At 35.8% G+C, this 17,228-nt stretch overlaps 1 protein-coding gene across 2 annotated transcripts; it reads right to left on the bottom strand.

The window, feature by feature from the left end:
- Positions 1–145: 145 nt before the first annotated feature.
- Positions 146–5,623, bottom strand: LOC126600732 (amine oxidase [copper-containing] zeta, peroxisomal-like). Of its 2 annotated transcripts, none has more exons than XM_050267376.1 (12): positions 5,036–5,623; positions 3,901–4,010; positions 3,504–3,809; positions 3,242–3,354; positions 2,819–3,149; positions 2,524–2,739; positions 2,180–2,416; positions 1,645–1,830; positions 1,261–1,401; positions 858–1,126; positions 681–762; positions 146–598 (listed from the first exon to the last, which is right to left on the bottom strand). In XM_050267376.1, the coding sequence occupies exons 1-12, from the start codon at positions 5,274–5,276 to the stop codon at positions 518–520; spliced, it is 2,313 nt and encodes a 770-aa protein (XP_050123333.1). In that variant the 5' UTR covers positions 5,277–5,623; the 3' UTR covers positions 146–517. The 2 variants fall into 2 exon arrangements, with proteins under 2 accessions (XP_050123333.1, XP_050123332.1); XM_050267375.1 differs by having other exon boundaries at positions 146–573; positions 5,036–5,622.
- Positions 5,624–17,228: the final 11,605 nt, after the last annotated feature.

Raw genomic sequence — 17,228 nt, 5'->3', positions numbered from 1 at the left:
ACACCTAGGGGTGATTTTCAGTCGGGTCGAATCAGAAACTAGTATTTCAATGCCAATCCAAAAACATTTTAGAATTTTGGATTATCGGAATGATTAGTCTACAAAATACAAATTCAAAACATATCTAACGATATCACAATAAACATGATAAAATAAGATTATGCATAATTTTATTTTGTAGTATTTAGTTTTGAGAAATTTCGGATCGGATAAGCACATTCCTATTACAATCCAAATTTTTCGGAAATTTTGGAAATCGAAATATTCATACCCGGAACAGAAATTTTCGGTCCGGATTGGAATTTCCAAACCAACGTGCACCCGTAATTCACACCAAAACAAAAGAACACAGTTTCATTTGTGAAAGATAAGATTTGGTAATCCTTGCGTGTAGCTCGATCATACTAAAAGATGATGCAAACAAGAAAACATGTTTTTTCAGAGCTTTGCTAGCAACCCGTTCTGAATGGGCTTGGCTACTCCGCTGTCTTTGACATCATTTTCCTTGGCTTCCAACTCACATGCACTTGGTGGAACATCCACTGCCGGAGAGGCGTTGAAGAATCCGTGAGGCTGCAACCACAAAAATCAACCACAACTGCGGGATCACAATGCAAGACAATAAAACGACAAACCGTCGAGCGTAAAAGGTGTGTAAACAAGATTTATCGCGTGAGTACCATGAGCATAAATCCGATGCGCTCCACCGGCATGACAGGCCAGTCTTCCAACCGTGGTACGTGTGTGATTCCGAATACATACCTGCAATCATCATCACGGCTGGTTATTAACATCTGCCAACTTACTAAGGCAAAATATATGATCGTGGACATGGAGAAGCTAAGACGGAAACCAACCAAAGAACAATGTCAGTTTCTTCCAGAGATCGATTTTTCTTAACCCAAGTGGCCAATCCTTCACCAGCACGTGGATTTTGATTTGGAAACTCTCCTCCGGGAAACATTTCATCACGAGAATATTGTGTAACCCATAGATTATGTTTCAGGAAAGCTGCTCTTCGCAAAAACTTGGCCTCGGGACCAGCTAATGGCAAACAGTTTGAACCCGGTACAAGCTTGTAGCCTGTTAACTGTCCAGTCCTATTAACAGTTCGTGTGTTCCGTACCTGGACCATAAACAAATTTCAAATCAGCATGAGCATGATTAGACACAAGAATCGCACCACATACTCTAATCGTAAACAACGGAAGGAAATCATTAAGCAGGACCAGTTGCAAAATCATGGTAACGATGCCTTACAATCCAATGGCGAGCCGTCAAAGGATTACAGTCACGCATTGCCTCTGATTCAGTCCTGAGAAGTGTCTCCTCAGCATAAAATGCATTGCTGTGGACGTTATTCTCTCCAGGTTTCTCAACCTTAACATCCATCTCCACAACCTACAATACGTAGTTAGGGAAGAAACATGATTTTGAGGGTGGGGGGAGTAAAGGATCCCCTGGTATTACCGGGGCAACATACGACGTTTTAAACTAAAACACAAATTCTTTTGGGGGAAAAAAAAAACAAAAACACAAATTCACTTTTATTTTCTAACTAGTGATTTTGTGGATGTAGGTGTGGCCCTCAAACATCCATGGGCTACTCTTATAATCACAGTTTTAAGACTTTTGGCAGCATACCTGATTGAAAGTTTCCCCAGGCTTGCAATCAACAGCCATATCCATACGAGCAACAAAAAAGTGTTGATGGACTGGTGCATATAGCCCAGGTGCAATCACAGTTCCATATTTTCTAACTTCTCCAGGTTGTAGTGCTCCCAAGCTGAGAACTCCTGTAAGTTTAACTTCAGCTTCAATTTTTCCATCCTGAAAACAGCACAACATTGACTTCGCCATTAGACAGGTAGCTCGTGAAAGACAAGCAAGTGAAAACTACACGAAAACCCTCGAGACGGAACTGGAACTATTGATTATACAGTTGGCAGATAATTCAAATTCTCTAAGTATCCTAAGCCATATTGTTGTATCTATGACAAAGAACCATAAAATAATTATAAGGGGAATTGAAACTAATTATCCAACCTAACTTTTCTTCAGTCCTCCAGTTCAAAAGGGATACGGGGCAAGTTAACATTAAACTGAAAAGAACATTAAATGGAAAAGAACATGCACTACACTTGATCTTAAAAAAGCGAGAAAGTTACGTAAAACTTGCCTGATAAAAGTGCCAGAAGAACCCGTACTCATAATTAGCTACAGTACATATAAATGACACTGTTAGCCTTCTTGACCTGCGCACTTCTGCTAGGCCTGTTCTCCAGTCCTGATGCTTCCACAGAATTCCATGATCTTCTTCGTGCAAACATACACAATTTTCGATAGTTTCAACACCTCCAGTGAAGTTTGTAAAGTGTGCATCAAAGTATTTGATTAAGCCCAAACAATCACACCCCTGCCATGGTAGTTTAATTTCAGCCCAATACGGATAAAATAAATAAGAGATATGCAAGTTATTAAGAAAACATATACCAAAACTGAGCCAATAATTTGTCCTCAAACCTTCTTTAGGGAATGTGCATTTTTACCAAGGCCATCTTCCCCGGCATCAAAAGCATTTTTTCTATAATGTGGATCATTAGGATCTCCATATGGCACCACCATTTCCACAAAACTCAACCTATGGGCTACAGGCCTTCGACCTCTATTGCCGTCAACATATGCCACAGAATATATAACCAGTCCCTCCCTGGGAGTGAATCCAATACGAAAATTCCACTGCCAAACAGAATGTTAGTTTACAATCAGAATTTAGTTAAAGAAAAAATACAAATTACGAAATCAATTTAAAATATACCTTCTGCCACTCCACAAAGTACCCATTAACACGAAAGCTTGGACCTTCAGGCTGAATAATTTGTAAAGGCTTCACATCACTTCGATCAACACCACCTCTTGTTTCTCCAGGAGTATAGTTCCTCAATGGATCAGCTGGAGGTAGGGGAACAAGCTTACGGTCTTCAAACTTTATCACCACCATGTTTTGCATATCAACGAGAATATAGATGCCCTCAACTGGGCGTGCGTAACCATTTTCCATTGGGCAGTCACTCTCAGTTCTACAGAATATCAATGGTTTAGCAAGTCTTTGGCTAGGAGCATCAGCCTCACTATGATAGCCAACACACCTGCAGCGTTAACACCAAAACTTATGTCGACGGTCATTGATTAACCTGCTGACATTCCACATGTACAGGAGCACTAAATGTAAATTACATACCAGGCATCAACCATCACGAGGTCCATGTCTTCAATACCTCTCTTCTTCATAGCTTCTCTAAATGGAGGAAAGTCTTTCACAACTGCTTCACATTCTGCATATTCCACAGCATCCTGAAGTTCCGGAAAATAAAAAGTTAAGAATTTACAGAAACATCATACAGCTATGCAACAACTGAAGCTTAGCATATATCGCAACAACAGGTCATACAAGGGTACAAACAAGTTCAAATGTCAAAAATAAACGCGCGAAAGAAAAGTACCATGGGAGGCTGAACATCTGGAACAACTTCCGATGATATTACTTTTCCTCTGTGATGTCCACCTCGAGTAGCTGCATGTACTTCGGACAGCTCAACAATCCATGTGCTCGTCTCATTTGACTTCTTGTTGTAAACAACAAGTCGAGCTCGCCGAGGGGGAAGCTTGGTTGGGATTATAGGTCCACCTTTGGTTCTGGGAAGTAATGATGGTTGGAAAGGTGGAAAAAAGTATGCATCCGCTAATGCAACAACGTGTTTATCTGGTTCCAGTAGAACCACTTCAACAAAACGCATACTATCTCTAACCTGGAATGAAAATAGTGTTATTTAGCCAACCATCTCAACCAAATAAGAATTCTATTTGTTATAGAAAAAATCAACAGTGAAATTAACAAACCTCGGGTGTCTCTCCAGCTGCCCTGACAGTTGCCACTGCCACAGAGATTTCAGCAGCAGATAAAGGGTCCAATGGATGCCTTGTTTGAGGCCTAAGCATGATTGAGATGCCTACATGATATTAGTTGAACCAACCAAGTGAAACAGAAACTTTCAGCGTCAAAAATCACTTAAAACAAACCATGAACATTGCAATACGATGTGAAAGTTTTCAGCTTCGCACTCGAAATTCAACGAAGTTATTCTTAATTTTAAAGGAAAATTAATGAAAATAGCTTGAAAACTTTGAGTTTTAACGATAATAACAAAATAAATGGTAAAGTGAATAGTACAGGATTGACCTTTTAGTGTAATAATGTGGTTTTTCGTTAAAGTAAACAGTACCGGGAGCTTTTCGTTAAAGTTCCCTAATTTTAATTGTATAACAAAAATTCATTTGAGAAAATGAAAGTAATGCTGTGCTCAGAGAAAATCGAAGAGGAGCTTGTGAAAATAAAAAAATGTCCTACCATCTCCACTCCAGGTACTTTTATGGACTGAATTCTTTCCTTCGTTTTCCTAACGATTATGTTCTGCAACTTATATCAAGAAATATCCCGCTATTGAAAAAACTGACAATCTTTAAACAAGTTCCTAATTATTTATTTACTTATTCTAAAACATTGCCTTATGATCAAATTCACTTAACATCGACCTACTCAAGAAAAAGTTAAAGAAACAAACTAGCTTGTTCTCCGAATTAGATTCGGGTGTCATAATCCCTCTTTTATTTGGCTTTCTCTCCCCGTCTTTTTGTTTAACTTCTACTCTTTCTGTTTTGGTTCTACCTCCAGAATTCTTAGTTCCAAGCAGCACACAAAGACAAACTAATCACAAGAGTGACACAAGGACGAGTCCCACCAAATTTAGAAACGAAAAGGACGTATCGAAAATTAAACAAAAATACAAGAGAACCAAGCAGAAACCTGCATTTTATGCAAACACAAATCAAGAATTCAAGAAATTTCAATTTTTTTCAAATCTCATCGGCAATACAGTATTCAAAGAATCATTATTTACAAAAATACGTACGTATATATATTATATATATCAATATTTTACAAAAAATTAAATAAAATTAAGAAATGTTAATAGACCTGTAGTGGAGGCATTGGCAGAAGGTTCAGGAATCAAGGCCGCCATTGCGATCTTCTTGGGGCGCTGATCATCGCGCCGATCCTCGGCGCCGGTGACGCCAGTCCAATCTTGCACGGCGGAGGCCGATACAACGGCGTTGGAAGAAGTCTGCGCCGCCGGCGCCGCCTCGCGCGGAACGAGAGCCGCCGAATCGGGGCGGAAGCAACAGGAAGGCGTCGTTTTTTTCGAAGCTGAGGCCATTGCAAGGGGTTCGCGAGCTCACCAATTCCACCTAAGTAGGTCTCTATACAGTCTACTGACATACAGCAAGTGCTGAAATGCGCGCCGCCACTCTCCCTCTTTCTCTCTCTCCTCCCCGCAACAAACCACCGCGAGAAACGACGAGAAAGTTCGAGAAAAATGATCGAACGGTTGCTGAGAATTCAAAAATATATTTTCTTAACGGTTGCTGAAATCTTGGGATTCGACATGGGGCGGGTGTTTGACTGAATCCTTGAGAGGGGGAGCGAGCGATACAGGGGGGACTGAGGGAGTGATCCGAGGCGGAAGAGAAGAAACGGAGAGAGCCAGCTCATGAAGGAAGTGAGGGAGGTAGAGGAAGGGTCCTATATATAGGAGGCCACGTGCCTTCCTTTGTTTTTTTTATTTCTTTTTTCTTTTTATGAAATTCAATGTCATTGATTCGGTTTCAGCGTTTAAAATGTCAGTATCGGTAGAAATATATATATATATATATATATGTAAATTTATGAAAATATTAATAAATATATCAAATATCGATATCAGTTGTTTTCGATGGAAATGTTGGAAATTTAAAATGAAACTTTAGGGATCTTCAAACATTAGTTTTGACAAAATAGAAGAGTTTCTCGATATTTAACTATTATATCAGAAATATCGACAATATATATCAATTTTAGCATAAACTTAAGAGTTTCTCCGATATCGACCATATATTTCTCTCATTTATATAAAAAAAAAATGTAAACATTGGTTTCAACTAATGGTAGTTGTCTCCGCTTGTCGAGAGTGAAATATATTTATCAGGAGTTAGATACCCTACTTGTCGAGAATAATCCATGCAACAAGATGTAAATTTGACGATATTTTAGGTCAATTGCACATTAATATGTCACAACTTTAAAGGATATGATCTAATTTGATTGGTTTGGATTATTACCACGATGGTATTCTAGGGTAATACCCACCACATCCACTACGATATTATGAAAAATGTAAATATGAATACAGCATAAAAGTACGTTTGTAGAGAATGCATCTTGGTCGAATAAAATCAACGATTTGATCCCATCAATTTATTAATCAATATCTGAAGAACAATCTTACAAAAAAATCATTCGCATTGAAGATCATTTAATCATTCAAATGAATCAAATAAACAAACAGTTCACATCAATTACTTGGTACCTACATAGTCGGTTTATCTTATACATCTGAACGACTGAATAATTTTTTATTAAAATATCTTTTTACAAATAGTGATCTTTCAACAAAAATTGAGAAACTGAACGGTTCCAATCATCAAAATTTGTATCGTTATTTTTCGTACTCTCTTTTTTATGGATAAGAGTAAACGTCAATAGTGGGCTATGGTGAGATATTTGGAGTTTTGAGCTTGTTTTTTTTCTTTATATAAAAAGGGAGAGGAGATGGGGTTGTTAGCTGAGGACTTATCAGAGGGACCAATGAGATAAGTGCGTGGTGCCGTGATAGGAGGATCTGCTGTTATTTGACAATTGGACATTCAATTAAGGCCAACAAATATATTTTGATATTTACCATGATAAGGCAATAAAAGATTAGCATCTTTTCGTATAAGCACTCCTTCTTTTGGAATATCTCCTTTCCGACCCCCTACCTTTTGCAAATTTCTCTAATGCCAAAAATAAGAACGCAAAATTTGGAGTGTTGTTATTGGCACATATGTCATTGTGACTTACCACCCAATTGTTAGTAAACAAATCTACTTATTTTATTAAAATTTAATAATACTATTCTAAATCTTCGTACCATAGATTCGAAAAACACCCATGGATTCGTAAAACAACATGTAATAATTTATCGAATCATAGAGACATTGAAAAATCTTTTAGTTTATGACACGACAAGTAATTAACTAGAATCTTTTCATTGAGAGCTTATGGTTTATTCTTTTATGAATTCGGATTTCTCTTTGTGATTATTCCGGAAATCCGTGAATCATATATGTTTATTGTACATTGTGCGGTTAGAAATCATTTAAATATTTGTATTTAAAATTAGAGGTAATGCTAGGAAGACCAAAATTGTGTACACCAAATAATGTGGTTATTGATTATTGAATTATTAATCAAGTATCGATTAACGTGCCGATTTCTTACTTGTGACACATCATTTGTTTGAAAATTTAATCTTCCTAGCATTACTCTAAAATTAAATACAAACAGTACCTGACAAAAACTGACCGCACGATGTACGATGAACGAATATGATTTACAGATTCTCATAATCCTAACCAAAATGATATGAAGACGATCTTGTTGGTTCTTTTATCTCTCACGTCACGCAGGCCAGTGATGCAACTAAGTTTCTCACCTAATGATGGTAAAGTTTATATGTGTTAATTGTTTTTTATATTCTCGAACTCAGAAAATATCAGCTACTTAGTACTATGGTCTAGTATTATTCATTTTTACTTGTAAGTGAGAGGTATTATGTTTGATTCTCACAAAAAATGAATTTGAACTACATTATTGTTAGTCTATTGTGGGGCTTAGCTCATTCTCCACCCCTTTAATATTGATGATATCGTAAAGTAATTTAATCGTGACCGGTTAAATAGAAAGAGAACGAATAATTCGAACGGTAGAGAATCCTTCTCAAAATTTTGATTATATGGATCTTAAATTGTGTTATTACATAAACATAATAATGTTTGTCACGGGAGTGGCAAACCTAAACTCGTGACTTATCGGGCGCACATGCTTCATGTGTTGTACACTTGTACGTACCTTGCAATATGCCTCCTAATCCTAATCCTTTATCCTTCTGGGAACTTTGACTTTATCTTTTCTATTTATTTTTTTTGCTTTGAATATGAAGGATCTTAACAAGATAATCTTAAACTGATCTTCTAGCCTTTTCTTTCGGGGAAAATAAAACAAGAGAGAAAGATAAGGTAACCATAGATTTTATTTTATTTCCAATTTGAAAATGGACTCACACAAGTCAAAATTATTATGCAACTTTTTTTTTCAAGGAAATTGATACATGCTTTTGAGAGTAGAGGTGAATGAGTTTGTAGTTTAAAGTTGTTATGATGATTTAGTACTCGTTTGGATGTACTTTTAAAATAACTGAAAATGCTTTTAAAAAAATATATTTTTGGGTTCCGAAAGCACTTGAAGTGTTTATAGCAAGAAGCACCAATTATGTTCTTCTTCCATGAAGCATTTAAGTATTTTTTTCAGAATTTACTTGCATTTTTACTAAAGATTGGTTCTAAAAATATTTTCACCACTTTGTCAAAAAAAAAAAACATTTTCACCAAAAAGCACTTTCAGTTATTTTAAAAACACATTCAAACGAGCTATTAGTTTTGCATCCGAAGTTATTAGTTTGATTTCTCTCTCTCCGACGAAAGAATATGAGATAATGAGTGTACAAACTTAATAAAACCAAATGAAATACAACTATTTAAGAAAATCAAACCAAATATGTAATCAAATGAAAAATATACCACTTAATTTTGCTGAGGTAGTGTAGCGACCTTGGATATATACGTATGAATGAATGAATGGTGAGGGACATGCGTCCAGTTTCTTGTTTTGTATAAAGTACATTGTAATGGAGAAGGCTAAAGATATAAAAGCAAGAAGGTCGGATTGGTCTAAAAAATCATCTCCAACTCATGATGGCTGAGCTATATTTCTACGGAGTTCATCATACCATTATTTGGTCAAAGGGGTATCAGGGCGGCTAGCCAAATGTAGCCCCCTCACAGCTCTTTTTTGCAGCCAAGCTCCTCAGTTGGAATAATTAATTCAAATTCAACAGATAGCCAGGTTATAAAGGATGCTAGGCGCTAGTCAAGCGGTAGGCTAGAGCATATCGCTTAGGTGGACTAAGCGGATTTAAGTGAATTTATTAATATGTTGTTTAAATAAGTGTCTATTTATACTTAAAACATACATAATTGTATAGAGTTATATAATAAAAACATGGGGAACAAGTATATAATGATTATTCTTCTAAGTATTCAACAAGTCTTTTACATTTTATTTAACAAAATAAAATGCAAAATGAAAGTAATCAATTTTCTGCCTAAGTACAAGTCGCGACCTAGACGGGTGCCTAAGTGAGCAAGGCGGACGCCTAAGTAGGTCAATGCGCCCTTTCTTAATTTTCAAACACCTAGGCATTAATCAGGGGCGAGGACCAGCCACCTAGGCTAGACAGGAATTTTTAGAACAATGACGGCTAGATTTGAAAACAACCAACTGTAATTTAATTAAACTAACCAATAAATTTAAAATATAAACTTAAAAATAATAAATTATTGAGGAAGCTATATCCATTTTATTAGAGATGGTATATGAATATAGCTTAACACTATTTATTTAAAAATAATTTCTTACAATACTATAATTCTGGACATAGCTATATTTAACCGTTTCGGTTATTAAGGCCATCTCCAACCGAAGGCTGGCCAGATGACTCGTTTTAGCTCTCTGGCGCTCAAATAAATTAATATTTTAATGAACAATACAGGGTCATATTTCTTACCATCTACAACCGAGGGCCAAATGGTCATAGAGTTGGTTTTAGCCCTGTCACAAAAAACCATCTCCAACCGAAGGTCAAAGGGTCATAGGGCCAAACATAATTTATTATTTAAAAACTACAATTTAAATTCAAATCCAACGGCTAAGTGACGTAAGCTAGCCGTTGAATTTGAATTTTTTTGGGCTACAAATAAGGTGGATATTAGGCTATAATTTACACACCTTTGAATTCAATCTATTTCAATTCAATCTATTTCAATTCAAGTTTACAATGAATTCCAACTTTGGATCTTCTTCAGATTCCAACTGGGGGTCCTCATCCAATTCCAAATTGGAAGGAAAAATAGGCACAGATGAGATGAGAATATGAAGAGTCTGATGAAGAAGATGAAGCATGGCGCAACAAACAATATGTGACAGCCATGACTACGGCCATAGTGTGTCAGCTAACTGAGGAACAACCTCAATGGGGTGGCTCTGTTGATGGTCGTTTTTACAAATCACGAAACATAGCGATGACGCATGCCAATATGATGAACAATTACTTCAACCTCAACTCGGTGTACACAGAAGAGGATTTCAGACGTCGCTTCTGGATGAGATGTTATGTCTTCGAGCGTTTACTTCGTGATGTCCAGCAGGTCAATCCATACTTTCGACAGAAGCAAGACAGAGCATGTTGTCCTGGTTTCTCACCTTATTAGAAGGTTACTGTTACACTCCAAATGATGGCTTATGGCTCCCTAACTCATTCGATGGATGAAACTTGTTGATGCACAAAATCAGCGAGGACTTTGGTACAACAGAAAATGTAAAGTTTGTGACCTTCGCTAGATTGCTCCGGTCACTAGTGTGGATAAGTATGTAAATGGATAGAGACAAGGAAGCAAACACAAGATGTATGTGGTTCACCTAGATTGGCTACGTCCACGGAGTAGATGAGTTCTCATTAATTGTGAAGGGTTTACACAAATACATAGGTTCAAGCTCTCCTTTAGTGAGTACTAGTGAATGATTTAGTACAAATGACATTAGGAAATATTGTGAGAGAATGATCTCTATTTATAGAAGAGAGTTTCTAGTTTCATTCTGACATTGACACATGTCGTGTTGTGATTGGCTTCTGACGTCGACACGTGTCGTGTTGTGATTAGCCTCTGATGTTGACACGTGTCCTGCTGTGATTGGCCTCCTAGTTAGAGGGAAACTCTTCTGGATCCTTGACGGTATAACGTTGACCGGTGCTCAGTAGTTTCGGGATTGGTCAAGTATGATACAAACAAAACTCATGGCATGTCTGAGTTTACATGCCTTGATACTCTTGCTGAATTCTGTGACACAATTGTTCAGCTTTACAAAGACGAGTACCTCCGTAAGCCAAACCAAGAAGATCTGGATTGGTTTCTTCACAAAGTTGAAGACCGTGGGTTTCCGGGCATGATAGAGTCATTAGACTGCATGCATTGGGATTGGAAAAACTATCCCACATGATGGCAATGAGGCTTCAGTGCAAGGTCAAAAAAGCCAACTGGTTTGTTAGAGGCGGTTGCCTCGTATGACACATGGATCTGGCATGCTTTCTTTGGAGTCCCTGGATCCCAAAATGACATTACAGTTCTTAGGCGTTCACCACTTTTCAATAACCTGACGGAAGGTAAAACACCTCAACTTAACTACTACATCAACAATCGTCAGTACAATATGAAATATTACTTGGCAGATGGCATCTACCCAAAGTGGGTGACACTTATCCAAGCAATTCCAAACCTTGCGAATGACGCCGAAAAGTTGTTTACCTTACACCAAGAGGCATACCGGAAAGATGTTGAGAGAGTTTTTGGTATTCTACAAGCACGATGGAAGATCATCAGCAAACCAGCAAGAGGGTGGAGTCGAGAAAATTTGGACTCCATCATGATATTACACAACATGATTGTGGAGGATGAGCGAGATGGGTATATTGATAGAGTCCGATGACGACCAAGACGATCCAAATAGGTCAAGAAAAGCTCGTGCAAAAATATATGATGGGCCTAATTTACCTTTCAATCCAAGAACTGGTAGTATCTCTTTAAATGAGTATATGGGTGTTATAGAATGATACGTTCCCATGCCACAAACAAGTACCTACTACAGGATCTTGTTACACATCTTTAGGCCAAAAAAAAGCATGGAGTAGGTGTTTAAGTTTTATATTGTTAAATGTTTTTTAAAATGTTGTTTAAGTTTCATGTTGTTAAATATTTTATTTTTATGTTGTTTAATGTTATTTAATGTTATTTAATGTTGTTTAATATTGTTTCATTTTACTTAATGTTATGTAATGTTTAATGGTTTAGGAAGTTATAGGGAAAAAAAGAAGAAAAATTTTTACAACTTTTAAAACAAATTTTGAAAGAAAAAAATTGTAAAAAAAAAATATTCAAAAATAACGGCTAGCTGACATCAGCTAGTTATCGTTGGTTTTCAAATTCTAGCCCGGCCTCAGGCTGGTTGGCTAGCTCCTTTGGGCCTACCGGTTGGCCCTTTGGCCATTTTTTGTCCAGTAAGGCTCACAAGCCCTTTTGTCTAGCCCTTGGTTGGAGACAATTTTCAGATTATTTTCAACCCTCTGATCCTCTGGTCCTCTAAACCCTTCGATTGAAGATGACCTAAGTATTTCCTGTATCACTATCATGGCACGTACAAAGTGTGAAGAAGGTCATCATTCATGAGTTGATGATCGGGTTTGAAGTTGAGGTGAGGGCCCAAGACCCACTCTGGAGGGATGGGACTCATCCTTATTTTCCTAATCAGCATTTTTGTTTTCATGGCCAATAATGCTTGTTTTTCAGTTGATCATTGCCCTACAAACAACGAAATAATTCATTTCAACTTGCGCTCACTGTATTCTTTACAAATAAAATAGTATTGGCATGGAAGATTTGAAGTTCCAATTGGTCATGTTTTTTAGAAGGAATAGCATCATTCAATATAAAAATAAAATGATTTCTACAGATTATTGTTATTTTTATATTTACACATTCGTGTTAATTTTGTCTTTTATTCTCTTTTGATTTATTTATCTAATATAAATGTCAAAAATAGGAAAAATCTATAGAGAGAACCTTTTTAAAAATCATGCAATTCCTAAGAGCGTGATATTTGTCATAAGTGAACTTACAATTTCCAACCATGAGGAGCATTAACCAATTTAACATTATAAGTAAATTGAAAATAAAATACATATTGATGTTAAGGCAAAAAGAGAATTATTTAAACATAATCATAATTTTTTTTTAGTATATCGATATTTTTATACTAGGGGGATGGGGAGTATTCTAAAGGTCCAAAACATGTCCTCAACCCCAAAGCAAGACTCTTCTACATATAAAAACTTAGGAAATCAGTATCTTATCTAAGGGGGTGTATTCAATTGGGAATTTAAGAGATTTTAATGGATTTATAAATTCATGAATTTTTATGGAGTTTAACTGATTTGTAGAGATTCCATGTAAAATTTTGATTCAATTCCCTGGAAATCTCATGGTGAGAGGGGAGATTTGTGGATGCTTAAAATACACTATAAAATCTCTCAAATTCCCTTTAATTCCTCAACCTTTTTAAATTCGTTAAATTATAATTCTAATTGAATACACCTGGAATGTTATAAACTTCTTCAAAATTCTAATTGAATACATCCGGATTTCTAAGGATTTTAATAAACTATCTTAAAATCCTGATTGATACACATTGAATTTCAGATAATCACTTAAAATCCTAACTGAATACCCCTGGATTCATTAAAAGAATTAAAATCCCTCAAAATCCCAATTGAATACACCCCCTAAAATAGGTCTCACAATAAATCTGAAAAATAAAACAAAATAATATATCTTATAATTACATTCCTATTCTGATTATAACTTCAATTATGTGAAGATTCATCCCGTTGACTGGCCAAGACAGCATATAGAATGCCCAAAAAGATGTCACTGGAAAGAATAAGAAGTCCTCATCAATGTTGTAGAAGGAAAAATTTCACAAAAACGTCAATAACTTATAGCCCATGCAAGCTCAAAATGTATATCTGCCAACATATTGTATTTGTCTTCATTTAATTGTCACGATCAAACGGTTAAGAATTAAGGGCCGAAAATTTAACACTATCAACTTCACTTCCTTAGGAATCAGTTCCAATTGAAATCACTCCCAATTTCCTTTGTTTCGTCACTTTTTTGAGGAAAAGTGTATTCCTCTTATCCTACAATCGAACACAAAAAAAAGGTATCAAAATTCTCTAAAAAAACCAAATATAAAATATAACTAAGAATAGAATAAAATATAATATAATAATTACTCATAGGTGTGTGAAAATAATTTTTCTACTTAAAAAATGAACAATTTTATTGCTCTTAGGTGAAGGAGAACTCTACAAATTGACGACAAATAGTATTAAGATAAAGAATGTTAAGGTAGTTATATGTGGGTCATTTTTGCTTATCACCTTATTTATATTGCTATTATGAGTTTAAATTTTGAGAGTTGTTACACCGATCTTGAAATTAAAACTCATCTAACAGTGATAAACAGGATGATGAACATCATCATCACTTGAAGGTGGCGAACAAAAATATTCCTGTGGTATGCATGCATGAAAGTGAAAGTGAAAGTGATCAGGAAGAATGTCAAACGTCAAAATGATCCGTTTACTTGTTTAATAACAAATGTTTACTTCGTAATGACCCTTGTTCTTTCGCATTATCAAATATTAATCATTCAATATATCGACTTATTAATTTGGAGGTATGTTCTTGGTCTAGGTGGTGTCCTCCTCCTCCTTTAACTTATTTAAATATAATGTTCAAGCGGGACATTGCCCTAGTGATTAGGGTCTTCATCTTCAACTCGTTGTTTTTGGACTTCTAGTTCTCTCTCTTCCTCTTAATGTAGATTAGTATAGAATATCATTTATACTAAAAAATTATATCCTTGAAAAAATTGTTATAACCCTAAATGGCAAGAAAGAATAGATAAACGATTTTCAAACATTCATTTTCGTTTTCTGCACACTTCTTTTAATTTTTGTTCCTTAATTCTATTTTAATTGTTCGGCTGCCAAAAATAAAAAGAAATGTATAGAACAAAAAATTGAGGTGTAAAAATCATTTATCTAAGCGTAAGACGGGTGGATTCACCATTAAAACTAAAGTCACGCAAATACTAATTTGTGTGTTTTATATAGCTCAATTATTTACTTTTCCGCGTCACATTTTTCTTATTTTTAATTCTATTATTTGAACCACTAGAGATCTTGTTTGTTTATAATATGAATTCACAATGAGTGCATTCAAGATGATCCAATAGCTTATAACGATGACCGCAACGATCTACAACTATATTCAGGCAATGAGAATTTGAATTGTAAAAGGAAATCAATAAAATTACAGTAACCTAGCTAATCATCTTCACCCCATTAGCTTGGGTGCGGATCAAGATCCTCTCCTCAGCAATTGGAGATGATCCTCCTGACCAGGCCTGTCAGGCCGTTCAAATTTTATCCAACGGCTACAAACAGGGAACCCCTCTAAAAGTTATAATAATTGTAGCCGTTGGATAAAATTTAAATGGCCCGATGGGCCTGGTCAAGAGGATCCTCTCCATTTGCTCAGGAGAAGATCCTGATCCTTTGGGAGCATCACACAGTCAACCCATGGACAGAAAAAAGATCTAGCGCACATTTGAAGTATTTTAAAATGATTGAAAATATTTTTGGAGAAAATGTTTTTGAATTATAAAAGCATTTGAAGTGCTTCCTAAAAGAAGCACATAATATTGGTGCTTCTTATGTGCTTCTTGCATGAATTATTTCAAGTGGTTTTCTAGGATTCACTTCCGTTTTGACTGAGGATTGATTCAAAAAATATTTTCACCAAATACCCTTTCAAAACGCTTCCAAACGAGCCGTTAAATATTAAAAAACATTTTTATATTATTAATTAGTCGTTAGTTATTACTTATTAGGCATGTAATATTTTATTAAGAAGTCTTTATCTTTCTTATATATGTAAGAGAAAAGGGATTAGGTAGTGGAATTATGGACAAAACAATATGAAGACTAAAACTGGGTCATTCCCCATTTTCTCCTATCAGTGTTTTGCTTCAACTAAAAGTCTAAAATGGTCAGTTTTCTTTTCTCACGACTAAAAACATTTCATATGTCATGTTTTGACATGTATTCTTCAACCAAATGACTCCAAATTTGAGCACTTTGCTTATCAGGCAATTATATATCCAAAGCGGCAAGAAACCTTTCTTGTATACTTGTACTTTGTTATTTTATTCAAACTCTCCATGCATGCTGTCCACAGCACACCCCACACACACACACATACGAAAGACGGGAAGTGATTTGTGCACTCTTCTTTACTACATACTATAATCTCCTCTTTCGACCAATAAAAATACTATAATTTCCTCAATTTTTTATTTTATATAAAGTCATCGTATCGAAACAAATCAATAAATGAAAGGGTGCAGGAGTTGAAAGAGGTCGACATAAATCATCACTTCGGGTTGATGATGCATCATGCATGATAGCCAATATGAAAAGTATTATTTTCCAGCTCATAATAATACATAACTGACCCTACCAATAGGTCCAATATATACCATTCAGAGAGTTGAGTTGAGTAGTGTGACTAGTGTCCATCCCAATGATCCCTTCACAACGAAGACTTGGCATGTATGTATATGGAGTGTTGGAAAAAAGAATCAAACTGGTTGTTAGGTATCAAACGTAAGTTTTCTCAGTTTAAAGTTATGAGTATGTCCTAATGTTGATGGTGAGAGTAGCCAATCAAGCATGACTAGGGTTTGCAGCAAGAAAAGACAGAGAAACAAGAAATTTTTGGTTGTGACAGAAACACAAGTGGTACACCACGTGTTAATAGGAATGGTAGGAAATTTTATTTTTTAAGTTATTAACTTTTTAGCACACATATCTCACCATTTTTTTAGTGACACATGGTATGCCACCTCGTGTACCGATCACACTGAAAAATCTCTCCAAAGAAACAGACTGAAAATCACTCAACATAAATAAGCACTAGGGAGACATCAGCCCTCAACATTAGGAACTATAGCTAGCTAGGGACTCCTACACGAGTGGTTTGGCTTGCCCGGCCACCAAATGCCACAAAACATAAGTTTGTTGACGTACGCATGCACTGATGCACCACAACAAACCCTAACCCTAACCCTAATCCTAATATGAAAATATTATGAATTTTAACGAAACACTTTTGGTATTGTTCATTTTTAACGAAAATGATATTTTTACTTTAAAAAGTCATTCATGGTACTATTCACTTACAACACTTTTTTATCATTTTGAATAAAACTCAAAGTTTTGAAGCTATTTTCATTA

Source organism: Malus sylvestris, chromosome 14 (assembly GCF_916048215.2).
Source record: "Malus sylvestris chromosome 14, drMalSylv7.2, whole genome shotgun sequence".
Taxonomy (NCBI): domain Eukaryota; kingdom Viridiplantae; phylum Streptophyta; class Magnoliopsida; order Rosales; family Rosaceae; genus Malus; species Malus sylvestris.
The sequence above is the reverse complement of the archived record's forward strand: the minus strand, read 5'-3'. Positions and strand labels throughout refer to the sequence as shown.

Bases quoted from the DNA above. Each gene is read 5' to 3' on its own strand.
- LOC126600732 (XM_050267375.1), bottom strand. From the start codon at position 5,276: ATGGCCTCAGCTTCGAAAAAAACGACGCCTTCCTGTTGCTTCCGCCCC. The intron at 3,810-3,900 runs GTTTGTTAATTT...TTTTCATTCCAG, and splicing joins CAGCTGGAGAGACACCCGAG to GTTAGAGATAGTATGCGTTT. The intron at 1,127-1,260 runs GTAAGGCATCGT...TTTATGGTCCAG, and splicing joins TGACGGCTCGCCATTGGATT to GTACGGAACACACGAACTGT.